The sequence below is a fragment of the Anolis carolinensis genome, chromosome 1 (genome assembly GCF_035594765.1).
Source record: "Anolis carolinensis isolate JA03-04 chromosome 1, rAnoCar3.1.pri, whole genome shotgun sequence".
In the NCBI taxonomy this organism is placed as follows: domain Eukaryota; kingdom Metazoa; phylum Chordata; class Lepidosauria; order Squamata; family Dactyloidae; genus Anolis; species Anolis carolinensis.
The window spans coordinates 135,278,767-135,306,033 of NC_085841.1; the positions used below are offsets into that span (position 1 = coordinate 135,278,767).

Sequence of the window (27,267 nt, forward strand, 5' to 3'; positions counted from 1 at the left end):
GTGAGAATGGCAGCGCCTCCGCCGAGGAGCAGGAGGAGGAGGCCGAGAAGCAGCAGCAGCAGGAGGAGGAGGCTCTGACGCCTCTCGGGAAGGAAGCCATGGAGAGCGGCGGCGAAGGGGCGGCGGCGGGGGCGCCCTGCAGCCTGGGCTCGGCGCTGTGCTTCAGGGCAGAGGAAGCCTCGGCTCCCGCTCACCCTCTTTCCGAAGCCGCCTCGCCCTCCTCGTGCAGCATCAGCAGCTGCAGCAGCGACGTGGTCCAGAGCCAGTGGGAGGTCAACAACAACCACCACAGCGCCGAGTCGGACGAGGAGAAGCAAGAAGGTGGCGACCCTTGCTCGTGGTTGCCGGAGGAGGAGCCGGACGTGGTGCTGGAGGTGTGCGGGCGGCGCGTGCGGGCGCACAAGGCGGCCCTGTCCGACAAGAGCGACTATTTCCGCGCGCGCGCCTCGCGGGAGGTGCTGCGCCTCAAGGGGGTCACCTACGCGGCGCTGCGGCTGCTTCTGGAGTACGTCTACACGGGGCGCATGCGCGCGGTGGGCCCCGACAACCTGGCCGAGGTGCTGAGCGGGGCCCGCGTGCTGCAGATGCCGGGCGCCTTGCTCTGCGCCGCCGAGGCCGCGCGCGCCCAGCTCCGCCTCCACAACTGCCTCCAGCTGCTGACCTTGGCCAAGAAGCAGCGCCTGCCTGAGCTAAGAGAGGCCGCCTACCGCTTCATGGGCGACCACTATCTGCAGGTGTTAAGGGACCCCGCCATTTACGGGCGGCTCAGCGGTGCAGAGCGCGACCTCATCCTTCGGCGGCGTCTGGAGGCCGGGAGGCCTTGTCTGCTGGCGGCCGAGGTCAGCGACGCCTTTGAGCGGCTGGGAACAGGAAGTCGGCCCCAGAGCCGGGAGAGCAGCCGGCCCCAGAGCCCCTCCTCGGTGGTGTCCTTGGAAGAGGGTGGCTGCCTCCTCCATGCCTACCATGAAACGGCCCAAGAGTGGCGGGTGCTCACCCGCTTGCCTGAGGAGGCCAACACCAAGGGCTGCGCCATGTGTGTCCTCTACAACTATCTCTTTCTGGCTGGGGGCATCACCACCACACCCGGGGCCAAGCTCTCAGACAAGGTCTTCTGCTACAACCCACTGACGGACACCTGGAGCCAGGTGAAGCCCATGGGCCAGCCTCGCTCGCAGCTCAAGCTCCTGGCCCTGGACGGCTACCTCTACGCTGTGGGCGGGGAGTGCCTCTTCACGGTGGAGAGGTATGACCCCCGGGCCGACCGCTGGAGCCCTGTGGCCCCCTTGCCCAAAGGTGCCTTTGCTGTGGCCCACGAGGCCACCACCTGCAATGGCGAGATCTACGTTTCGGGCGGCTCTCTCTTCTACCGCCTGCTCAAGTATGACCCCAAGCGGGACGAGTGGCGGGAGTGTCCTTACAACAGCAGTCGGCGCCGCTCAGCCGACATGGTGGCCTACAAGAGCTTCATCTACCGCTTTGATGTCGGTGCAAGCCGTGGGGAACCGGGACAGGCGGGCGGGGTCGAGGTCTTCCGCTACAACACAGTGGCCAAGCACTGGAGCCAGTGCACTTCCTTACGCCCCACCAGTAACCCCGTCCAGCCTTTCCGCTGCGCCACCTTGGGCAGCACCATCTACTGCGTCAACCGGACGGGGATGCTGCGTTTCAGCTTGTCCCAGAACGGAGAGGTGGAAGCAGATGGTGGGATCAAGGGCAGCTTTGACGCAGAACTGTACAAGGCCCCTTCAGATACCAAAGGGGTCCTCCTACCTTTTGTGCTAATCCTGCCTGAGAAGGAAAAAATGGGAGAGCCAGAGAGTCCTCTGACTTTGTGAGAGACAGCTTGGCTTTGGGAAGGGTTTGCTTGACACAAAGGTCACAGCAGTACCCACCCAGTGCCATTTATTGATGTCAGTGGTGCAGATCTTCAGGGCAGGAGCACAGGCTTCAGTAGAAATGGTGGTTGAGGTGCAACAGGTAGGATAAGCAACAGAAATTAACCCCAGGTCGAAATTCATCTCTCTGGCACCAGCTTTCTTTCAACTTTAGAAACAAAATGGAAGGGCATTGTTTGTGTCAGGAGCAACTTGAGAAACTGCAAGTTGCTTCTGGTGTGAGAGAATTGGCCATCTGCAAGGATGTTGCCCAAGGGATGACCAGATGTTTGATGTTTTACCATCCGGTGGGATGCTTCTCTCATGTCCCCGCATGGAGCTGGAGCTAACGGAACAGAATTCACTCCGCTCTCCTCAGATTCGAACCGCCAACCTTTCAGTCAGCATTCCTGCCAGCACAAGGGTTTAACCCATTCAGCTACCGGGGACTCCTGAGGGCTTTATGACACATTTCCTTAATTTACGTATGCATGCACCACTTTGGACATTTATTCTGGGATCCCACTTTCAAAGTGCTGACTAGAGGGCTGTATGTGTTCAGAGCTTTTCAAGTCTGCTTCATGTAAGAACAAGCCTTGTGTTTATATAAATCAGCCTGTGAAAAGCTGGTTGATACATGTTAATTGTTTGTATAGTTTCTGTGCAACTTTTCAGTCAAGAAATATTCTGGGGCTACATAAAAGTCAGCTTTTAAACGGACTTTTATGCAGTTTAAAAGTTGCAGTTATAGGAATGTTCATACTGTACATACACATCTTTGAAAGACGGGATCTTTTGCCATCCTCTTTCTTGTATTCTGATAGTAACTTGTGAAAAGTAGGGGAGAAAACCCTGGAAGCAACCAGTGAGGTTTAGTGTATCTTTTTTAAAAAAGTAATAGGATGAATCAATGCTTCTTGTGTTAGAAGCAGTGAATGATCATCTGGGTCAAAGTGTTCTTTTTTCCCTTTTTAAAAGCTTAACAGAGTTTTTACAGAAGACATGGCATTGTGCAGCCTCAGGAAGTTGTAACCACAGCTTACAATTTAGCAGAAGCCAGGCTAAAAAGGTTTGAAACAAATTACATTTTTCCCATATGTTTCATTTTGGGAATAAATGGAAACAACAGCAAACATATTAAGGGATGTGTTGAATCCATTTTGCTGCTTCTTTAAAAAAACAAAAAGCTGTGTATGTGTGTTTAAACACAGTTGATCATAAATGTATAATGATTTCTTCTTAACATAGTTGTGAATGGCTTCAATCGGGAGTCTGCATTATAACTCACAAGTTCAAAACTTGACAAATGACAAGAGTGAACATATCAGTGAGTTTTTCGGTGGGTTTAAAGTCACTGACTGCTGTTAGCTGCTCACGTCAATGAAAACCAAATGTGGCTTACATGAAACTTACTGCACACAACTGGAATACTTCACTTTCATCTTCAGAGTCCTTTGACAAGAAAAAAATCCCTCTCCAGCTGTTATTCGCATGAAGAAGCAAGAAGTAGCTCCGTAGGGGAAGTGATTTCCATTCTGCCATGTTAACATCCTGGGTTGCAAACCAGTCGGATTTGATTTTAGTCAATAATTCACATGTCAAGTTTATCATATACAAAAGTCATGTATGTTCTATTTCTTTCCTAAATCTTTTACTGAATAGTTGTATTGCAGCACATTTTGAGAAAGAGGTGGCTAAACTTCATACTTGCTAGCAGTTGGAGCATACTGTGGGCCCTCAACATTTGCATGTTTGACTTTTGCGGATTTGATTAAAAAGTTATCTCTAGGAATCTCTAGCCCAGTGGTTCTCAACCTGTGGGCCCCCAGGTGTTTTGGCCTACAACCCCCAGAAATCCTAGCCAGTTTACCAGCTGTTAGGATTTCTGGGAGTTGAAAGCCAAAACCTCGGGTTGAGAACCACTGCTCTAGCCCTTCCAGTCTGACTCTATGGCTTGCTTCCAGTAAAAAGTGACCTCAGATTTTTTTAAAATGTTGTTTCACTTTCCCAAGGCTCCTGTTCCCCTAATCTCAGTGAATGTGGAGGGCTCACTGTATTTGTTTTTCAGATTATATTGATTGAAATTAGAATGGATATTTAAAGTTAGACTAACTCCATCATAATCCATCCAACTAGCTGGCCTCAAAGGCTTGCAGTAGCTCAGAAGTGGCCAAAATGCAACTTTATGGCCCATCAAGACTGTTCATATGGCCTCAACATGTCCTTATCTGCCAAAAGAAGGGGTCCACAGTGAAGACAGGTCACATTTTAAATAGGCTGGCAGTCTTTGAGGTAGCAGGTGGTCCCAAGGCCAGAATATTGGATCTATGGCCTCACTGAGAATCTTACTTTACCCTTTGAATAGCTGATACCCACCATGACCTTTCAGAAGCTGATTTTGCCATTTCATTCTTGTTTCAAAAGCAGAAACAAGTTGCTATTGGAGAAAAAAACAACAAAAATGTCTCCTGCCTATCATTTCAGAGCTCTTCTTCCACAGAGTTTCAGGCAGTACAGTTATAACACTATCACTACCATGGTAACATCCTGTAGAATGCTGGGATTGGCAGTTTAGGGAGGACTATTTCTCATTCTCCATTGGTGAGCTCTAGTGCCCCACCAGACACAAAACCTCAGGATCCCCTGGGATGCAGACATGGCCTTCACAGTGGAACCATAGTGCTATAGTTACAATCCGCCCTCCATATCCACAGATTCTGCCTCTATCGCTTTACTATCCATAGCTTGATTTAAAAAAAAATTCCAAAAAGCAAACCTTGATTCTGACATTTTATATGAAAGGTGCCATTTTACCAGGCTATATAATGGTACTTGTGTATCCATGCATTTTGGTATTCATGAGGGGTCCTGGAACCATACCTCAGGTTCCAGAACCCCTCCAGGTTCCAAGACTCCATACCTTAGACCAGATAACTTAGGGCTCTTCTACACAGCCATGTATCCCAGAATACCAAGGCAGAAAATCCCACAATATCTGCTTTGAACTCGGTTCAATGTGAGTCCACATTGCCATATATTCCAGTTCAAAGCAGAAAATGTGGATTTTATTCAGCTGTGTGGAAGGGGCCTAAGAGGTCATTTGGAAAGAAGTCCCACAAAAGTTAACGACATTTAATCGTAACATTTTAATGTGTAAGCCACGCCATTTTCTTCAGAGATCTCCCATTCTGTTTTCCTCAACAATCTTAAGAGGTCAATTTAGGGCAAGAAACAATGCCTGACCTGAGATGTCTCTGCCTTGTTTAATATTTAATTCCAGGTTTCTCTGACCCAAGCCCACACTGTAGCCATAGTGCTACACTGGCTTTGAAATGCATTCTTTTGTTCAGTTGCCTTTTTTTAAGTTGTATCTTTCAAACCAGTATTCCAAAGACATGTTTATTATACACAGAAGATTCATCTATCAGACTGACTTTTTTGATAATCATTTTTTTGGATATATTTTGAAATATCAACTACTGTATGAGTAGTATTGTTGGGACTGTGAATATTCAGTGACTTCGGTACATACATTGGGACATCAGAGAAATGGGATGTCTGTATAAATTTTCTATATTTGACCCAGATGCAGAAAAAATACTGTTCTGGACTACATTTCCGCCCCTATCCCCAGCAAAGTATGACTGCTAGTTTCCAAAATATCCATTCCAAACTGTAATCCCATCTTGTGTTTCTCTGTGGCCAGTGCAACTTCTGCTCACAGAGAACTTGCATAAAAATAAGATAGGAAAGGAGACAAATGTGGAATTTTTGTATGGCCATTCAATTCTACCACTTGTTTGTCTTCAAGGCAAAAACAGACGTGGGAATCTAGTAAACATTATTTAAATCCGGAGGACTAATCAGTATGGTATCCATATTTTCACCATTGCTGATTCAAATACAGGCTTGACCTTAGTGTCTGGTGGAGCTGATTAAAATATATATTAACTTTAGAGGGGCCTCAGATAACAAATTTAATCTTACCTCTGACCTTAAAATGTACTGTTTTTATCCAAAGGAAAGAGAAATCTCACTTTCATAAGATGAAAATCACAGTTTGTGTTGTTGTATGTTTTCCGGGCTGTATGGCCATGTTCTAGAACATACAAGAACGTGGCCATACAGCCCGGAAAACATACAACAACCCTGTGATCCTGGCTATGAAAGCCTTCGACAACACATCACAGTTTGTGCTTTGAACCATCATCCAAAATTTTAAATTTCTTGGCCCAACAAGTGAGATGTTAGAAATACCTGTTGTTTTAGAAATGATTAATAATTGACAGACTGATTGGCATTCAAACCAGCACATGAGAAACTTAAAAATTGCACTATTTTAAAACTTGATATAATAGGAATTGATTTTGTATATTTCTGCTCATTCTATGCAGTTTAGGAACAGGCAATAACAGAAAAACAGGAATTCTATGTCTGTTTGCTTATCAAATTTTATCTGTGAGTCAATCTCACCGATCTGGGGCAGGAGGTTACTCCTAAATAAGAGCAGTTTAGGACTACACTATAAGAATTATATTGGATTCAGACTCAATCATAGATTAGATACAATGAAATCAATGCATACCTTACACATGTGAGTCATAACATGCTAGTATACTGTAGCGGTTCAAGCACTGGAATAGGATTCAGGAGAATCAGGTGTGAATCCTCATTGAGTTGCAAAACTCTTTGAATAATTTAGGGCGACTTAGATACTCCCATCTCCCTCTTCTTGACTTACGTTATGAGATGATTATGAAGGGAATGTAGGAGGCAAGGAAGACATGAACACCACCGTGTAATTGCTGGAGAAGATGTGGAATATAAATGTAATCAATAAATTGAAAACCTTTTGTGGTTAAGTATAAAAAGAAATGACATCCTTCAGCTTTCTAGCTCCAAGATAGTTCCTCATGCCTCACTGCATTCAGGAGATCTTTTGCTGTCCTGTTCTTGGCATGGAGCTGGGAAGAACCACTCAACTATCATACATTGGGGACTGAATTGACTGACCTCTGAAGGTTTTCTAGTGTGATGCATCAGCTTCCTGCCCTTTCCCCAAATACAAGATCTTGGTATGTCTGGAGGCATCTGTTCCAGTTCAGAATGCATCATTCCATTAATAAATTATTTTCTGCCGCAGCAAAAAGACACAAAAAAGTATCAAAGTTAGAGATCCATGTAGACTGTGGAATACATTTATAAAACATTCTGCGAAGTCCCTCTGTTCTGCCCTACTGTGTACATCAGGGGAACAAATGGCTCAATGTGGTTTCCTGAGCATTTCAACATGCAGCCTGATACAGCCGTTTTGTAATAGTTTAGTAAGGGACATGTTTGCTGTGCTGTGTCTGTCTGTCTGTGCCTAATTAGACCGTATTTCTTTAGCTATATGGCCGGCTCAGAAGTGGAAAGTCATTGCATTTGTTTTATTTTGTAGAAGGCTTCCTTAGAAGTTTCTACAAAAGCTTGCAAACTGTGCCCCTGTTTTGCCATGTAATGTATTTCCTGAATGTCTTTGCTTTTCTGAATAACTGCACAACAGCATTGCTAAGGAAATTGGATGAAAACCTTTACAAGCATCATTTCCCCGCTTCCTCTTTTTCATGTAGTTCAGAAACATATGTAAAACTTTAATCTTATTGTGCTGGTAAAATTGCATCCTTGAATTTAAAGTAAAGTTGAACACATGAGTGAGCATTTCCAGAGCCATAATCTGTACTTAATTACTGCCCATTTAATGTAGTTTTCTTTGCAAGATGTTTGCATAATCATACCCAGATGATTGACTTTTATTGAATACAACATATGGGACACTTCTAAACTGATTTCCGGCTTGGTGTCCTTTTGTTTTCTCATGTATAGACTCTAAAATCAGGCCAGTAGTAGAAGTGGGTTTTTTCTTTTAAATTTCAACACTGTTGGATAAATTAATATGCAGAAAGTTTTTCTCCCAGATGCTAGCAGTAAATGGAACTGATCAATTACACCAAATACTTTTATTGCTTGAACAATGTTTTTGTACAAATCCAGTTTGCTCTGTGAGGCCTTTCACAGGAATCGCTGGGAAAGGAATGACCCAATATTTGAATTGCAAATGATCTCGATAAATAGAATGGGGATGATGTTAATCATACCTGTTTGATGAATAAAACGATTGTGCAGTAGCGAATGAGTATTTTATGCACCGAGGGCTCCCATGTAAATAAACACCTGATACAATTTCAAATGCTTAAAAAGAATAAATTATTCCCATGAACTGAGTGTCTCTCTTGTGCTTTTAGTGAACAAACAGGAATGGCTTTCAATACCTTGAGCTATCAGCTCCTTGGCAGCTTTTTATTTTCTGTTCTCCACCCTGAAAATGATATGCTATTTGATCCAGCTACAAAAACTCAAGTTAGGATTAAGTCCCCAATCTCAGGACATGTTTAAACAAGCTGATGTAGTAGCAAAGCACAAGAAGATTTTAAAACAGGATGTTCTGTCAATATTTTAGAGGTATTGCAGTGGCATTGTGTACTGTCAAAAGACAACTGATGCGAACATGTAATTTATATATTCAAGGACTTTGAGAAAGATCAGTCACAGAATAGCCGTAGGAAATCACATGAGCCTTTCTTACGCAGTTGTCACCATGTCAAGATGGATCAAAGGTGACAAAAGGAAGTGATCCGTCTTGCTTTTGTGTGCCTTTGTGTTATAGCATCACCATTACATGACGCCATTAGATGCCAGCTCCTAGCCCGCATCTACTGCTATAAACAGAACTAAATTTTGGAGGAAGCATATAATAACTGGGGTATTTAAAAAAACACTTTAGCCTAACTTTATGCATCAGGCAAGCATTCCTGAAGCATTTTCAGTTAGTGGAACTCAGTGACTCCTTTTATGGGTAGTATGCTGTCAGGATAACACGGTACATCATGTTATCCTGACATGTACCACTGGTGTGGAAATCGTCTATCAGACAGATGGCAAGCTATTTAACCTCAGCAGACTAAGAGCCAAAACCAAGGTCACCACAACATCTGTTATAGAACTCCAATATGCCGATGACAACGTAGTCTGTGCGCATTCAGAAGAAGACCTACAAGCCACTCTAAACACCTTCGCAGAAGCATACGAGAAGCTCGACCTCATTGAACATCGAGAAAACCAAAGTGCTCTTCCAACAGGCACCAGCTAATCCCTCTGCAATGCCAGGAATACAGCTTAATGGGGTAACATTAGAAAACGACGATTTCCGCTACCTTGGCATCCACCTCTCCACAAAAGTCAACATTGACACTGAAATACAACACTGCCTGAGCTCTGCGAGCGCAGCATTTTTCAGAATGAAGCAGAGAGTGTTTGATGATCGGGACATCCGTAGAGATACCAAGGTGCTTGTTTATAAAGCCATTGTCCTCCCAACCCTGCTCTACGCCTGCGAAACGTGGATGGTCTACAAACATCACACCAAACTCCCGGAGCGTTTCCATCAGCATTGCCTCAGAAAAATCCTGCAAATCTCTTGGGAAGACAAGCGGACAAATGTCAGCGTGCTGGAAGAAGCAAAGACCATCAGCATTGAAATGATGCTCCTATGCCATCAACTCCGCTGGACTGGCCATGTTGTCCGAATGCCTGATCACCGTCTCCCAAAGCAGTTGCTCTACTCCGAACTCAAGAACGGGAAACGTAATGTTGGTGGGCAGGAAAAGAGATTTAAAGATGGGCTTAAAGCCAACCTTAAAAACTGTGGCATAGACACTGAGAACTGGGAAGCCCTGACCCTTGAGCGCTCTAATTGGAGGTCAGCTGTGACCAGCAGTGCTGTGGAGTTTGAAGAGGCATGGATGGAGGGCTTAAGGGAGAAACGTGCCAAGAGGAAGGAGCGTCAAGCCAACCCTCACCGGGACTGCCTTCCACCTGGAAATCGATGTCCTCACTGCGGGAGAACGTGCAGATCAAGAATAGGTCTCTTCAGCCATCTATGGACATACCCCCAGGGTGGAAGACAATCATCCTTGAACTACGAGGGATCGCCTAAGTAAGTAAGCTGTCCAGTTTGTTTACCAATAATGTTTGGATTCTGGCTCTAATAATAATAATAATAATAGTTATTATTATTGACACAAAGACATAGTATGACACAGCAAACAAATAGGCTGGATTTCATATCACAAAATCACAAGTCGAACACTTCCCAAGTGTCTAGGACTCTGTGATGTATTCTTGGATGATGCGTGCAGATCCCAGTAGGGTGGCCTCTTGCAGTTGACAGATCGTAATGATGTCAATGTCTATGGTTTCCAAATGCCGGCTGAGATCTTTTGGCACGGCACCCAGTGTGCCAATCACCACTGGGATCACATGTACTGGTTTCTGCCAGAGTCTTTGAAGTTCAATCTTGAGGTCCTGATAGCGGCTTGAAGCGGCTCACGGAAGCACTTCAAAGTGTCACATATAAACAAATAGTACAAAAGTCAGCATGAAAAAGCAAGTAGGGAAGAGTAAATGTAAGTACCTATTCAAAGTTTCTTCCCCATATTTTCGTATTCAATAAAATATAACTAGGCAAGAAAATACACACATTGGGTAGTCATACTGTATAATGTGAGAAAATTGTTTCCCCCATTGTTGAATAATATCTGATGGAATTAGATGGTTTAAAGAAAGCTAAAGAAGCTACTGCACCATTGATTTGTAAGGCTTCTGAAATCTGAAAGTGACCATACTGTGTTGGAATCCTTTAGCCAATCTAAGGCAATCCTTTAAGCAATTCCTTCCAAGTATATAGTCACGCTAGCCTGTTTCAGACTCCCATCAGGAAATGACTGCAAAAGTTACTGTGGGCGGAGAAATGTAAATCTCCTTTTGTCTATATTTCAGAGGAAGGAACAGGCAAAGTTACCTCTGAATATTCCTTTACTAAGAAAACCCTGTGAAATTCATGGGGTCATCATAAGTCGACGGGCATATATATACTTCCCCCACCATCTCCAATGCCAGGGAACTATTAACAAAAAAACTGTTAAGACATGACTAATTGGATGCAGGCCTGCAGCCAAATTTCACCATCACGAGTCTCATTTTATTCTAACTGGTTTTGAACACTTGACCTGTTTTCCAGCACATTCAAGCCAGTTTTCAACACATGAGAATGATACATAAAATAACATTTTCAGAATTGTTGCTTCATTCCCTGCAACCCACTCCAGCTTGGATCTTTTCTGTAATGGGGAAAATGTCTAGGGCACTATGCAATGTTTTACTATGCTGTTTTGATGCTTTATAAGCTTTGGTGTTTGCAGTGAAAACACCAGAATACGTTTCTTTTGGGATTGTGTTGCTGCCGCCTTTCATCACAGATTAACCAATGCAAATGCTTTGGTTCCTGCACAGTTTAAGTGAATTGAACTATATACAGATCAAGTGTGTTTCAATAAGCGTTTTTAACACACAGGCAAACATTTCCATAAAGCTTTTTATATATTTGGAGGAAGCTGTAATTGAGTGAATGCAAGAAGAAAGAACTGAGCTAGTTTTTAAAAAAATGTGTGATATGTAATTTGGTGCATCCTTATAGTCATGGCCAAGAGAATTGTGTTCTAAGTCAGATTTTATTATAATTTTTGCTATAAATCTTAATGTAAATGCACCCTACTTGGAAGCAACGGCTTCTGACAGCATTTACCGTACGTTGTTTCCCAAAGTGAGAGGTCATAATCAATACCCCTAAAGATGTTCAGCTTTCAGACTTCCATGTATTTCGGACTGCAATTCCCAGAATTCCTTATCCTGGCCATGCTGGTTGGGGCATCTAGGAACTGGGAAAGAAATGGCAAGAATTTAATAGCAAATTCAAATGATGAGTACAAAAGATTGCGAACCCAAAGAACCACTGAGAAGCAAGAAGGAAGTGCCAACAGGTTCAGGGAAATCCTATGATTTGCAAAATAACCGCTTTTTTTAAAGATCAAACTCGGGAATAACTGTGTATGTAGGCTCATAATTTAGGGAATGCTGACCATTTGTTGTAGATAGCTCAGTAATGGAAAATAGAATGGGGAAAAAGGAATGCCCTAGTTCCAACCTACCTGCAGCAGAGTATCCAGAGCATGAAGAAGAAGAAAGCTAAAGAAGAGCATTCCTGATTGGAATACAAAGCAACTGCAGACCTCCCTTGTTCTTCTTCATGGTGAATGAAGTCTGTTAATGAAATGGCATCACTCCCTCCACGCAAATACAGTAGCAGTTTCTTCAGAAAGTTGTCTGACTGTAGAAAGAAATGTTTTAAAAACAAGCTCTGAATTGCCTGATAACCTGTGAGCTCTCTGAAGGTCCAGAATGCTGCGATGGATAATGGGCCAAGATTCAGGGTTTACAGCAAATATGTAAACCTGCTGTCACAAAAAGGTTTGCTGTAGAACTGATGGTGGCAAAAGCTATCATTTTAAAACAAGACATAAGGAGAGATGCACCTTGTTTTCAAGTTGGATTGTGCTTGTCGACAAACCGCAAGGGTTGAAAATAAGATTTGTGCATTGCGGAAAAAATGCATTGTATCCCATTACCTCCATTTCAGCAAATTTAATCAACACAGTGTCAGATTTGAAGAGAGTGGGAGGAAGCAAGAGTGGTCCAAAGTCCCAAATTTTGCTCTTTAGGTACATGCTTCCCACCCGTGGTCTACAGACAGCTGCACTTTGTCTATGTATGAGTGAACAGTGTGGCGACTCTATGCATATCTACTCATATGGAAGCCCACTAAATTCAATGCAGTTTACTTCCAAGCAAGTGGAAATTGTTTCAACCAATGTGGTAAGTGCCTTAGGTTCCATATTAAGAGAAAAGTGGGCCAATGTTAAAATAAAACAAAATGTGTGTGTTCTAAATCTTCAGTTGAAATGTGGAGTATTAGGGTCAGTTGGAAAGAAGAAATGAGGTGGAACAGTGACTTGGAAAGAAAAATAGAAAATGAGGAGAATGGGAATTGGCTTGCTTATACTTCTAAGACTTTATGTTGCCATTCACTAGAACCACAGGATTACACTATGTACCATGATTTTTGTTTTTGGGTTATAGATGGCGTCTCCTAATTGATTCTATCATTTAAAAAATGGGAAAAGTTTCTTAAAGTTCCAAAATTTTGTTTTTGCGGAACATTCTGCAGCACCTTTTGCTATAGGGTTGCTGTGAGTTTTCCAGGCTGTATGTCCATATTCCAGAAGCATTCTCTCCTGACGTTTCACCTACATCTATAGCAGGCATCCTCAGAGGTTGTGAGGTATATTGGAAACTAAGCAAGGGAGATTCATACATCTGTGGAAGGTCCAGGGTGGGACCCTTTGCTATCTACGTCATCAAGCCTCAACCAATGCAACATAGTTTGTGGCAGCCACAAAAACAAAGTTTCTAGAGTGTAACAACTACTTTCACAGTAAGTACCACACAGCAGCTCAGTGGTTTAACCCGCTGCGCCACCAGGGGAAGCCATAGGGAGGAGGAAGCCATAGGGAGGGGAAGCCATAGGGAGGAGGGAGCAAGCTTGTTTTCTGCTGCCCTGCAGACTAGGACACGGAACAATGGCTTCAAACTACAGGAAAAGAGATTCCACCTGAACATCAGGAAGAACTTCCTCACAGTGAGGGCTGTTCGGCAGTGGAACTCTCTCCCCCAGACTGTGGTGGAGGCTCCTTCTTTGGAGGCTTTTAAACAGAGGCTGTATGGCCATCTGTCGGGGGTGCTTTGAATGCGATTTCCTGCTTCTTGGCAGGGGGTTGGACTAGATGGCCCATGAGGTCTCTTCCAACTCTACTATTCTATGATTCTATGATTCTAGGGGATCCACAAATATTTTTGGTGTAATTTGTACAAATTGTGGTGTTACAGATTATGGTTAATGTATTCAACATCATTGCTATCATAGCCAGAGCTTTGAAAATCACTGTGGCCAGTGCCTAGCTGGGAATTTGAGGACTTGTAGTTTGAGAAACAAAATTTCCCAAGCTCCCTTGCGGGTTTCATTGCTTTAGAACAGCTGTGAGACTAAGTAAAAACTCAGCAGTGACCCCTGGTTGAAAACAATGAAAAGTCTTGGAGTGAATTTCAATTGGAAGGATCTGAAGTCGAAAATTGAATCACGTTGTTATCCTCAGTATGTATTAGCCCACTGAGCATGCTTTTGACTTCAGTCTCCCTGAAGGCTAGAATATGAGAGGCAGTTCTTCTATGATGCCTGCTTTTCCCTGTGCAATGAGATTGTATTACTTTGAGTGCAGAAAAGTACCAAATGGGGCAGAGTGAGGATGAGGTGATTCTGCCAAGCTGATGATAGTCTTTCAGTACCTCTGAAAGGTGAGGAACACTATGTTCTTTACTTTTCTATCTCTCTTTGTATTGCAGAAAATAAAGGGTGAAATAAACTCTGCATCTTAATAGACTACAGAAAGATATTTGTTGGAATTCACTATCACAGTTGAAGATGCATAGCTTAATATGTCATCCCGCTGACTGCCCCTTCCTGTTGAGTTCTAGCTCAGTTTGAGAACTTTGTGAAGGGGCAGAGAAGGTGGCCATTCCCCCCCCCCCCCATCTTTCCATTCCTTCCTTCCTCTTCCATTCGTTTCTTTCTTCCCCCTCCCTTCCTTTTCCCATCTTTCCCCCTTCTTTTTCTCTGTCTTTCTTTACTTCCTCCCTTCCTTCCAAACATACACATGTCACCTAGCAACAGCCAATCTGCTTCATTCTCTTTCCAGTCACATGGCAGAGGGCCACTTCACCTAGCCACAGTCAATCCGCTTTGTTCCTTTTCTTTTCCTCCTCTTTGGATCCAAAAATGGTGGGGGGGGGGGGGGGGTTAAGTTCAAAGCCCTCAATTATTTTAAGTAGGACAATGAAGGGCATGTGTGCCAAGTTTGGTCCAGATCTATCAAGTCATGTAGAAGTCTTTGTGTTACAAAATAAGCAAGCAACATACATATATACACAAATACATACAACACTTTGACATTTGCATATATAGATAAATAAATACTTTGAGGGACATTTCCTGAATGGTGTAAGGTTGATATGACAGTAAAAAGTGAGACATGAGAAAGGATAGCTGAAATTTCTCCCCAAACTGTACTTTCATTCCTTTTGTAGAACATGTTACATGAGGCAGCAGTAATTTTATTAGGAAGTCCAAGCAGCACAAGCAATTTAGCAACAACCCAATTAAGAGGAATTTAATGTTCTCTCTTTGAACAAGTAGCACAATTCTCTATTCTTGTCAATCACTTAATTAGGAGAACTGCATCAGGATGCAAATCCCATAGCGAGGTTAGGCCGGAATTGCTGTTAGGATTCTCACCCCATCTTTCCCAAATAATTATGTTGCACTTCAAGGAGTTACGATGGATGTGGTGCTGAGAAAGGGATTGTGTGTGAGGCAACAATCTTCAGAAGACTATGCAGAAAGGCCAAACTATCTCCTTGGAGTTAGTACTTTACTGCAAGAAAACACAGTCACTTTGTGTTTTCTGGGTGTTTGATAGTGCTTCTGGTGTTGAAAAACTGTGCATTGTGTTCTTTAGTTTCCATCTCCAACAACAATAGAGGAAAATACTGAGCCTCATATTTTGTCTTCGCCCCTCGATTAATGATACTGCTCCCATCTTTGGTAGAAACCAGTACTGGCCCTACAAAGCAGACGGTGCAGGCTACTCTTCACAACATCCATTAAGTCTAAATCAGTACTTGGAAGAAATTCACTAATCAAGTTCTTAGGTTATGAATTTGTTAAGTATTTCTAGTGACTTCTGCTAAGTGATTAGATTCCTCAATGTTGAATCTTACAAATATGATTTAGTGGATTAAAATTCATTAGGGTGATGGCGTTTCCCTCTTATCAGCTTCAGTAAAACAGGAAGGTCAACTGCAAAATGAGAAAAAGCAATGTACAGCCATCCCACCACTTGCAAATTTGATTTTGTAAATTATTCACCGATTTGAAAATATTCTCTCTAGGTATTTCTTGACCCTCCAATGTGACTCTATGGTTAACTTTAGTCATACTGGAGGACCCAGAGATTTTTAGAAATAAAACCACTCTATGAATTTCCATGTCCTCCAATTCCAATCTAGGGTCACCTTCCAGCAGAAGTTGACCATAGCATTGTGTTAGATAGCCTAGAAATTCCTAGAGAGGTGTTTTTTCAGATTAAAAAAATACTTCATTCACAATTTTTTGTTTATCCTAGTGAACATGGAAGGCAAGCCATATTAAAATAGTAGGAAATGTATCACCCCACTGTTAGTAATGCTAAATAGAGATACCTTTCTAGATCCCAAGTCACAATGGCAGCATAAACAATAAAAGAATGGGAAAGGAAAGAGAAAAAGCTATAATTGCAATTGGATGGAGATGGATTGGGTGGCATACTGATTTATTTTTTCTTTCTTTATCCCTTCCTTTCTTTCACCTTTCTCTTTCCCCTTTCTTTCTTTTTCTTTCCTCCCTCCCTTCTTCTTATAAACATGTCACTTAGCAACAGCCAATCTGCTTCAATCCCAGGTCTTCCCCAGTTACATGACAGGGGGCCACTTCACTCTAGGCAGCAGCGATGGCGAGGGGCTTGCCTGGGCCCAGGTCTCGCCCAGGGACATCCCTGGCCGAGACCACACCCCTTGGGAAGCCCCTCGCTCAAGCTGCTAGGCAGCAGCTATCGCGGGGTGCTTCCTCCTCCCTCTCCCTCTCCTTCTCTCGAACTTGGGAGAGGGAGGGGCGCCCCCGGCGGCGCCTCGGATAACCCAGAGCCTCAGTTACCGGGGCTCTACTGTATTTACAGAAAATTACTACATTTCTTAATAGTAAAGAACTGGGTCCTAGCTACTCTAAACTCCATCTCCTCTAGGGTTTAAAAGAGAGGGAAAAATCTTCAGGTATTACATCTCTCCTGACACACAAGCAGAGAGAGGCCTCAATACACACAGCACAAACCAAGATGTAAAAGTAGAAAGTCAAAGACAAAAGGCATGCACCTGCAAAGTATCCATTCTATGCAACCAATCAGAATGACAGCAGAAACAGAGAGGATAGAAGAAATAGATACATTCCAACTGTCATTCAGGAGTCTGAGGGGAAGAGATTTCCATCAGTCTGTTCTAAAGCTTACTATTGCTCATTGAGGATTGCAGAGTTGGGCAGTGTGGGGTTGAAGTCCAACAGTTTCCTTCTTCACTGGGCCTGAAAGGGGTGTGTTTGTTTTAGTTAAAACCCTGCATTTATTTATTTATTTATTTATTTCCAACATTTATATCCCGCCCTTCTCACCTGAAGGGACTCAGGGCGGCTTACACAATTGGCAACAAATCAATGCCGACACATAGTTAAAACAAACAATATATAAAATCCATTAAGAACAATTAAATACAATATATGGTTAAATCCGTTCATCCAAGATCCTCATGCTTTAGCCATAAATCAGTCCAGGTTGTCTTTGCCGTTTATGCATTAAAAGCCTGAGCACATAGCCATGTTTTTAGGGCTCTTCTAAAGCTCAAAAGGGTTGGGGCTTGTCATATATCTCTGGGAAGGGTGTTCCACAGCTGGGGAACCACCACCGAAAAGGCCCTGTCCCTCGTTCCCGCCAGCCATGCTTGCGAAGCAGGCGGGCCTCACCAGATGACCTTAGGGATCTTCCTAGCTCATAGGAGGAGATACGTTCGGGCAAGTAGATTGGGCCAGAACTGTTTAGGGCTTTATAGGTCAAAACCAGCACTTTGAATTGGGCTCGGTAGCATATCGGCAGCCAGTGGAGCTGGCTTAGTAGGGGGTTGGTACACTCCTTGTAAGCTGCCCTAGCTATTAGTCTGGCTGCCACCTGTTGTACTAGTTAGAGCTTCTTCAAAGGCAACCCCACGTAGAGAGCGTTGCAGTAGTCCAAACGAGATGTAACCAGAGCATGGACCACTGTGTCCAAGTCAGACTTCCCAAGGTACAGTGCAAGCTGGTGCACAAGTCTTAGTTGTGCAAATGCTCCCCTGGCCACCGCTGAGACCTGGGGCTCCAGGCTCAGCGATGAGTCCAGGAGAACACCCAGACTGCGAACCTGTGTCTTCAGGGGAGTGCGACCCCATCCAACACAGGCTGTAACCCTATACCCTGTTCGGCCCTACAACTGACCAGGAGGACCTCTGTCTTGTCTGAATTCAATTTCAATTTTTCACCCTTGTCCAGTCCGACACAGCGGCCAAGCACCGGTTTAGGACCTGGAAAGCCTCCTTAGTTTGGTCCAGATCTTTGTGGTGCAAACATACATACATACATACATACATACATACATATAGTCGGACAAATATTGACTTAGATAGACTCCAGTTCTAAGCTGTTCCATCAGCCTAGCTTGTGGTAAGATGGGAATTGTCATTGGAAATGCCAAGAGTTTACCACTTATATGTACAGTACTTGTACTATCTGGTTTAACCACTGGCTTCCAACTACATGTTCTCTTTCAAATATTGTGGATAAGTAATTGCATCTCTATTATTACTTTAAGAACTAGTATGTACTCTGAGTTCTTGCATGTTGCTTGTGTTTACCACAATCACAGCGTCAGTGCTGTGTAATGACACCAATGTGACAAAGCAGCACAGTAACTTCAATTTCTCATTAGACACAGGAGAGGTCCCTAGCAACCATTTCATATACCTGACATCATCAACATGGGGAAAGACAAGTTGAAAAAGCAAACTGGAGGAAAAGAGAGGGTAAGAACGGGTGCTGTTTTCCTTCCAAAGTACAGCTATTTAAGTGTCTCTTACTCTCACACATGGCTTCATTTTTGAGCACTTATGAGAAAGCATCAAAAAAAAAGTGAACTGGCAAAATTTCCCCAGCAGTATTAATGCTGTGGATATAACCTAGCTCAAACAGTTTAAATCCTGTTTACTGTATATCAAACTGTTCCCATTTTAATTACTTTACTCAAGACCTCATCACTTGAGGCTTGGGTTCCGTCCTAGGACGCTTCCAGGAAGGAGCCTGCTGGAGCCCATGACATGACATTAAGCTACTTCTGGCAGGATTCTGTCCTGAAAGTGGCCTAGGATGGTCCCCAGGAGGCTTCCTGTGTTCTCATTACAACGTGGGGGGGAAGCCAGGCAGTGGCACTTTCTCCTGTGTGATGGGAAAAGCGGTGATGTGGAGCACGGGCAATGGTCTCTCCTGCTGCCCCATGGATTTGCCACAGTGCTTGGCGAATTCCTCTACTGTCACCCACATTTGGGACCCTCAATTTTCTTGTATTTTCTCATTTATAATGGAAAAATGTTGAACTTTGGCAAAAATAATTAAGGGGTCTTTTCTTCGCATTATTATTGTTTTTCATAATTTCTTGTTTGTAAATTCATGAACTAGAAGAAGTCTATATTTTACTGCCTAGCAGGACTTTATATCCCAGCCTTATTAAATCTGGTATCCTCCAGATATGTTGCACTGTCATTTTTCTAAGGCTCCACCTAGACTACTATATAATGCAGTTTCAAAATGCCTTATATGGAATTGTAGATGGATCTATGGAGAGATCTTAAGTCCTTAGCTAACTATGATGTCTGCAGATGGCGGGAGTTATAGTCTAATGCAGAGGTCCCCAAACTAAGGCCCGGGGGCCGGATGCGGCCCTCCGAGGTCATTTACCTGGCCCCCGCCCTCAGTTTTATAATATAATATATTGTATATACATATAATATTGATAATAATATTATAATGTAATACAATATAACACTAACAATAGTACAGTATAGTGGTATAGTTCAATATAGTAATATATAATGCTAATATTGTGCTATGCTAATAATATAATATATTGTATGTACATATAATTTGTAAGCCACTCTGAGTCCCCTTTGGGGTGAGAAGGGTGTGATACAAATGTAGTAAATAAATGCAGTAAATAAATAAATAATAAATACATTTTAGACTTAGGCTCGCCCAAAGTCTGAAATGACTTGAAGGCACACAACAACAACAACAACAACAACAACAACAATCCTAATTAACTTGACTATCTCATTGGCCAGAAGCAGGAGCACACTTCCCATTGAAATCCTGATAAATATATGTTGGGTTAAAATTGTTTTTATTTTTAAATATTGTATTGTTCTTTCATTGTTCTTGTTTTTGCACTACAAATAAGGCATGTGCAGTGTGCATCAGAATTTGTTTGTATTTTTTTTCAAATGATAATCCGGCCCCTCAACAGTCTGAAGGATTGTGGACCGGCCCTTGGATTAAAAAGTTTGAGGACCCCTGGTCTAATGTATCTGTAGAGGAAAGCTTCACAGTTGACAACTTCATACAACCTCCTGTTGCATCAGTGTGTAATGCACTATCACTATTAATCTTTTTCTCTTTTTTAGAATGCAGGTCACCCCTTTCTTTTCTTTTTTTTGCATACAAAGGACATGATCCAATTATTTGCCCAGCATGTTTAGCCTGCAGCTCGAGATATTCTGCCCCGCCCCTAGGCATTAACTAATTCAATCCATAAACTGGTGGCATATGATCAAAAGGAGAAAGTGCCTTATTAGAAAGAGGACAGAAAAGGACATCAATTTGTGTAGGCTCATTTTTTATCTATGGAGCACTACCCCGGTATCCGCAGAAGATACATTCCTGAACTGACTGTGGAAACAGGAAACCATGGATAATACTGAACTTTACTGAAATGAATAACCCCAACTGAAGGTTACCATAGAGAGAATAGGTTCTCACTTGGGATTTTCAATAGAAGACATTTTTGGGATGTAATTAGGTGAAACCACAGATACGGGTCCTGCAGTACAGGGGTCACAATTTAGAATCAAAGTTTGATCTAACTACTGTCATTTCAGTAGAAATCCAATGCACATCATCATGTGGGATGAGGAGGCTAAAACCTTTATATCCACTTGATTTGCTAAAGACCTCTTCCCACATTTTAATATACAGTAGAGTCTCACTTATCCAAGCTAAACGGGCCGGCAGAAGCTTGGATAAGCGAATATCTTGGATAATAAGGAGGGATTAAGGAAAAGCCTATTAAACATCAAATTAGGTTATGATTTTACAAATTAAGCAGCAAAACATCATGTTATACAACAAATTTGACAGAAAAAGTAGTTCAATACGCAGTAATGTTATGTTGTAATTACTGTATTTATGAATTTAGCACCAAAATATCATGATATATTGAAAATATTGACTACAAAAATGCCTTGGATAATCCAGAACCTTGGATAAGTGAGTCTTGGATAAGTGAGACTCTACTGTACTTTTATTTTTTTGTATAAATTTTAAATGTATCAATGGATTTCAAATGAAAAAAGTCAGCACAGACAAAGTGTCATTCACAAAAGGTTGAATCAACTTATAATTTCTTTCCATGAGGATCCATGTTGATCTGGTGGAAATTATGTATGAAATTGTAAGGTAAAAGTAAAGGTTTCCCCCTGATAATAAGTCTAGTCGTGTTCGACTCTGGGGGTTGGTCCTCATCTCAATTTCTAAGCCGAAGAGCCATCGTTGTATGTAGACGCCTTCCAAGGTCATGTAGCCAGCATCACTGCATGGAGCACCATTATCTTCCCGCCAGAGCAGTACCGATTGATCATGTTTTCGAGTTGCTAGGTTGGCAGAAACTGGGACTAACAGCAGGAATTCACTCCGCTCCCTGGATTCGAACCGCCAATCTTTCAGTCAGCGAGTTCAGCAGCGCAGCGGTTTAACCTGCTGCACCACCATATTTTAGGGCATTTAAGAAATTGTAAATCCCCATATTTCAGACAGGCTCATAGGTTTCAGTATTTCTTGTAATGTTAGCTTGTTGTGACAACAATTTCCATCATTGCAAGGTTTAAAGGCCCTAGTTTTGGCACATTATCCAGGCCAATGCATTTTCAAGCTTTCCAGTAAGCCCTCCTCTCTATTTCCCATCCCACAGCAAAAGCAGTGTTTTGTCTTGGACTCAACAATTATCTCCCAAATAAAGAGACCACAATCTATTTTTGGAACAACTGGTCTTTCTTATTTGACAATACATTCTGCTTTTTTTTGCAAAACCTCTAACAAAAACTACCATATTGCCTTGCACTACCACTCACATAAATTCCCAGCTCTTTATATCCTAAATCAAAAATGGTTAAATAAGTCAGCTCCTCGGAATAATACCTGGTGTTCCCCAGTTTTAGCACATTCCAACATAATGGAAACAGAACCATTAGGATGCAGTGATTTGAGCACTGGACTAGGATTTTATGGACTCTATTGTTCCAGTCACTGTATATCTCTGGACAAATCACACTATTTAGGTCTAAGTGGATGGCAATGGGAAAGCTCCTCTGAGTAAATTTTTCCCATTACTATCTTGTCACCCCATAACATATTTTTTTTGTAGGGCCAGATAACATTCCCCTCTGTTCTCTCTTATCTTTATCTTTCAACCAGATTTTGGTCAGGTAGCCTTTCAAACAGAAAACAACTTTCAAACAGAGAACATATGATCCCCAAAATAGTTCATTACGTCACTTCCACACAAGCCTGTCTAAAACGTATTACAAATTTTGAAGTTGAACTTTTGTTAACATTGTACCATCTTTCCCTCTGTGTCCCACTTTTTTGTTTTAGCATTTTGTGGTGGATAAAAAGTGATTTTTTGTTGGTTCCAATAATTGGTACTGTGGCACTGTTACTTAAAAACAATAATAATTGAGCATCATAGCTATCTTTACTTTCTTAACAGCTACTAATATTTGCATGTCCTTAAACCAGATTACTTTTTTCTGAAAAATAACATTCTAGTTGAAATTAGTTTGCATATATGCAAGTATGGAAACCACATTTTCTATCAATTATAAATACATACATACATAAATGTACTGTTGCACCCTCTGACATTAGCATCTCCCACGTAACAGAGAGAAGTCATCTGTTAGTGTCACGTTGCAACAGTACAATGAAGTTTGGAGGCGGAAAAGACTGCAGGCATTGGCAGAACTTCAAGTCACATTTACACACAACTAACACGAGTTTGTGTTGACATCAACTTCTCCCTCCATTTTTGGTGAAGAGAACCTGAGGCAAGATGGTAACCATGTAGCTGATAGCAGTATTTGAGCAGTATTTAATTGCCTCCTGTGGTTTCAAATTATTTTGTTGAAAAATAATGCATCTTTTAAAAGTATTTTATAATCCCTTTGAAATTCATTTGAAACCACTAAGGTCAGTTGGTTAGTTTAAAAAAAGGAACTTGGCATCTGAAAATCATGTTCCAGCCCCTGAAAGAGTACAGAGGATGTCAGGAAGCTTTCTCTTCTCTGTGATGGATCAGAAACCATAAACTGGACCTTAAACATATACTATTTTTAAAAGGACTCCACAAATATGAGGCTTGGTGGAGTTTCTTTTTTAAAAGTTATTCATTTCCGTTACTCATTGCAGTGTTTAATTGATTGCCATCATCCATTACAATGTTTGGAAAGCAATGTTTTCTAATGTTTGGAAAGCAATGCTCACATTACTCAGTTTTTTAAAAAAACTCCACACTACATTATTGTTGTAGTGGAGCCATAGATTGCAGGATCTAAGCACTAGAAACATTTGGTTCATAGAGATGATAATCTCATCTTTCATACCTCCTTGAATTCTTTGTTCTTATGGGCTTACCTGTGATTCTCACAGTACTTGAAAGGATAATGTAGATCTGGTCAGTGCTGGGGCAGGAAATTCCTAGAAAATCTTGATAATGTGTGCACCCATAGGTATTGATCAACAACATGCTACCCTTTGGGGAGCTATGGGGGCTGTTCCTATGAATGCCTCCATTTAAGATATTTACCACTGTATCACTGAATGTAACTCCAAGATTCCCTGCTAATCCATTTGCAGTTCTAGCAGTCCTACCAGATGGATATATTATTTGACTAGCTGTGCCCGGCCACGCGTGGCTGTGGCTGATGGGAATCATTTGTTGACCAGGTGGAATAGCAGTGAATAGCCTTGCAGCCTTAAAGTCTGGGTGTTTTCTCCTTACGTGAATCCTTGTTTGATGAGCTGGAATACAATGGAATAGGTTTGGTGCTTGGAAGGCTGGGTACTTGGGTGATAGGGAAATGGTTTTTTAGCCAATTTGAATTGTACTGAATAGCCTCGCTGTTTCAAAGACTGACTGCTTTCTACATAGGGGCATCTTTTCTTGGGCAGGCTGAATGAGCCAGAGTAGCCTCATGGCTTGAAACCCTGAGGGTGTACTATAAAGGGGAAGTCTTGCTTGGTTAGGTTGAACAGCACTGAATATCCTTGCTGTTTGGAAGCCTGGTTGCTTCCTGCCTGGGGGAATCCTTTGTTGGGAGGTGTTAGCTGGCTCTGGTTGTTTCCTTTCTGGAATTCCAATTTTCAGAGTGTTGTTCTTTATTTAATGTGCTGATTTTAGAGATTATATTGTTGCTTCCTGCCTGGGGGAATCCTTTGTTGGGAGGTGTTAGCTGGCCCTGGTAGTTTCCTTTCTGGAATTCCCATTTTCAGGGTGTTTATTTTATGTCCTGATTTTAGAAATTATATTGTTCTGTATTATTACACCATAGTAATTTTAGATATTATATTTGTTGCCTGAGAGTACAGGCAGGCGGCCCCTCTTTTCAATCCCTGGAAGAGAGACAGAGGCCCAGGCAGCTGAGGCTGGGAAGGTAGGGCCCTCGTCTGAAGAAGGAAAAGGGGAGGGAGGCTTTAGGACCCTTTAGGACACGGGGGGGGGGGCTCTTTCCGGCCTTGCGGCCACCCCTGCCTCCGCCTCTGGAGGCCTCCATCTAAAAAAACAAACAAAAACAAAAACATTGCGGCCTGGCGGCCTCCCTCCTTGGGGCCGTGGCGCTTCCCGGCCTTGAGGCCACCCCTTCAGGCGTCTATGTCAAAAAGAAAATAAATAGTTAAAAGAAACCTTGCGGCCTCCCTCTGGCCTGGCGGGAGGTGGAGGTGGGGGGGGGGGGGGGAAGAAGGTTTGGGCTCCGGCTCTCTCGTGGCCGGGGCTGCCTTGAGGCCTGCGGGGCACGGAGGAGGCTGCGGTGGTCTTCGCGAGGGGGGGCGCCTTTCTGGAAGCCCCCCCACCTTCGCCTCTGCAGGCCTCAACATCAAAAAAACCCCCAAAAAAAACCGTGGGGCCTCGCGGCCTCCCTCCGGCTGACAGGAGGCTGAGGTGGCTCTTCGGGGGGGCCTCCCTCCGGCCTGTGGCTCATGGAGGAGGCCACGGTGGCTCTTCGCGGGGGGTGGTGGTGTTCCACGCCTGCTCGGGCCCCGCCGCAGCCTGACAATTCTTACCCCGTGGCCCTCCTCTTCAGCGGGCGTCACAGGCCCCGCCGCGTGGAGGCCCCTCCTCCGACTACCATGGGGCCTTGTGGCCTCCCTCCCACAAGGCCCGCAGCTCAGACCAGGCTCATGGCTGGGTTTTTAAGGCTGGGTTTTTAACCCCATGGAGGTTCTTGATGTGATGTTTTGTTGTATCAGCCTACAGGCATGGATGATGGGTTGTGTTGTCAAATTTTGAGGTTGGGGGGCCTGTAGTTTTGTTGTTTTGCTCGGTGCTGCAATTCCATCACTCTTTTATATATATAGATTTGGTATGGTAGTTCTGACATTTTTCTATTCATGTGAAAATGTTGACTATTGTTTACTAGTGTATTAATGTACATATAGCATCCTACTATCATGCTATATTTACAAATTGGGTCTGGAGTCAGGACAAGTGTTAAGCCTATCTATACTGCCATATAATGCAGTTTCAGAATTCAGACTAATTGGAATTAGTGGAATTCCCTCCCCAGGGACATTAGATCAGCCTCCTCCCTCCTGACCTTCCATAAGAGAGTGAAAATGTGGCTTTGTGACCAAGCCTTTGGAGAACTTGTGCAATAGATAGCTATGGAATGATGTGCAATGACTATTGGAATGGCTCAGATTATGCTTGTGGATCACGTGATTAATTGTAAAGTATTGTTGTAAATGTTTTTAATTGTTTTAATGTATTTTATAATTCTATTTTAAATGTTCATTTTAATTGTACATTGATTTTAAGGCATCCAATAGTTGCCTATGTGTAAAGCCGTTTTGAGTCCCCTCCAGGGTTGTGAGAGGCAGGGTAGAAATGTCTTAAATCAATAAATAATTGCATTGAACTGGATTACATGGCAGTGTAGATTCATTTAATCCAGATCAATGCAGTTCAATTTGCATTATATGGGTTTACACTGACTATTATAATGCAGTTCAAACTGCTTTATATGGCAGAGTAGACAGAACCTTATTTTCAAAAGCTGTAAGACTAAAAGAATGATGAAAACATCCAAAGACTGAAACAGACCAGAAACCCAGTCATTCCAAATGATGTCCTACATGAGCAGAAGCACAGAATTGCCTTTGACTGTAGGTAGCCAAGCAGATTCCTTTTTGGACATCACTTCTTACATCACAAAGGTCCTTTGTACCCTAGTTCCAATGTCATCCAATTCATGATTATGGTGACACTAGCATAAAAGGTAATAAGCAACATGACTAGGGCAGCTTTGTATGTTTCTTTTCCAGATATTGTCAGACATCTGCTCACTCAATGAAATCAGTGTGTAAGCAGGAAGTGGGGCTGAGCCAACTAGCTCCACCTCAAATGGCAAATTCATCACTGTCCCTTTTCCCCAGATTAAGCATGAGCATTCATTTCTGACACTATTTTCTTTAGTCTACCCTCGTGACCCTTAAAACAATGGCAAAATCCTGAAGTGTAGTTTACAACCTACTGGTCCTATGGCCTTGGGTACCACCATCTAAAAAAAGTCAAGCTTACCTGCATAAAGCTCCACAGTGTCAGGAAACCAGTGTAGTTGGGCTTCCCCTTTTCAGACACCCATGCTGAACGCACAGTTGTAGACGTCAGAAGATGAGATTTACATGTGTTCTTCTCTGAGACCTGTCTTTTTCCAGGAAGATTGTAGTCATCTTGAAAGACCAGAGAAAGGTGAAAAAGGTCAAGATCTGCTGCAGCTCTGATATGTTCTCTCCAAATCATGTTCAGCAGGAGCATCCACATAATGCAACCCCTAGGGAGCAGTGGTGGTCTGGTAGTTTCTTGGTCAAGCTTTCCTTTTAAAGTCACTCCTACATCACAAAGCCCTTTTGTGATCTTGCCCTGCTTTTGTCAAGCCTTCATAGGACAGGGACACACAACTAAAGAGAAGAACTTGCTCTGTGTTTCAGTAAGCCTGTATGTCCCCTCCACCTTAATCTGAAAGGTAAAGAAGAATATTTGAGATAAACTGTTCCTTTTTACACAAAACTCAACTCTGCCACATAGAACTTTGAAGGACCTGGTCTCAATTGAAATGAGACTACTCATGGCTATGT

At 42.8% G+C, this 27,267-nt stretch overlaps 1 protein-coding gene and 1 long non-coding RNA gene across 8 annotated transcripts in view; one reads left to right on the forward strand and one right to left on the reverse strand.

The window, feature by feature from the left end:
- The window catches only part of kbtbd11 (kelch repeat and BTB domain containing 11), a 34,780-nt gene extending 26,647 nt beyond the window's left edge, over nucleotides 1–8,133 (forward strand). For all 7 annotated transcript variants that reach the window (XM_062982832.1, XM_062982854.1, XM_062982844.1 and 4 more), the window contains exon 3: nucleotides 1–8,133. In XM_062982832.1, coding sequence (XP_062838902.1) covers nucleotides 1–1,835 — 1,835 coding nt within the window. In that variant the 3' untranslated portion in view covers nucleotides 1,836–8,133.
- On the reverse strand, nucleotides 7,859–27,267 carry LOC134299596 (uncharacterized). The gene is made up of 3 exons (XR_010006810.1): nucleotides 26,711–27,267; nucleotides 11,960–12,138; nucleotides 7,859–11,689 (listed from the first exon to the last, which is right to left on the reverse strand). It is a non-coding gene; the product is annotated as an uncharacterized LOC134299596 (long non-coding RNA).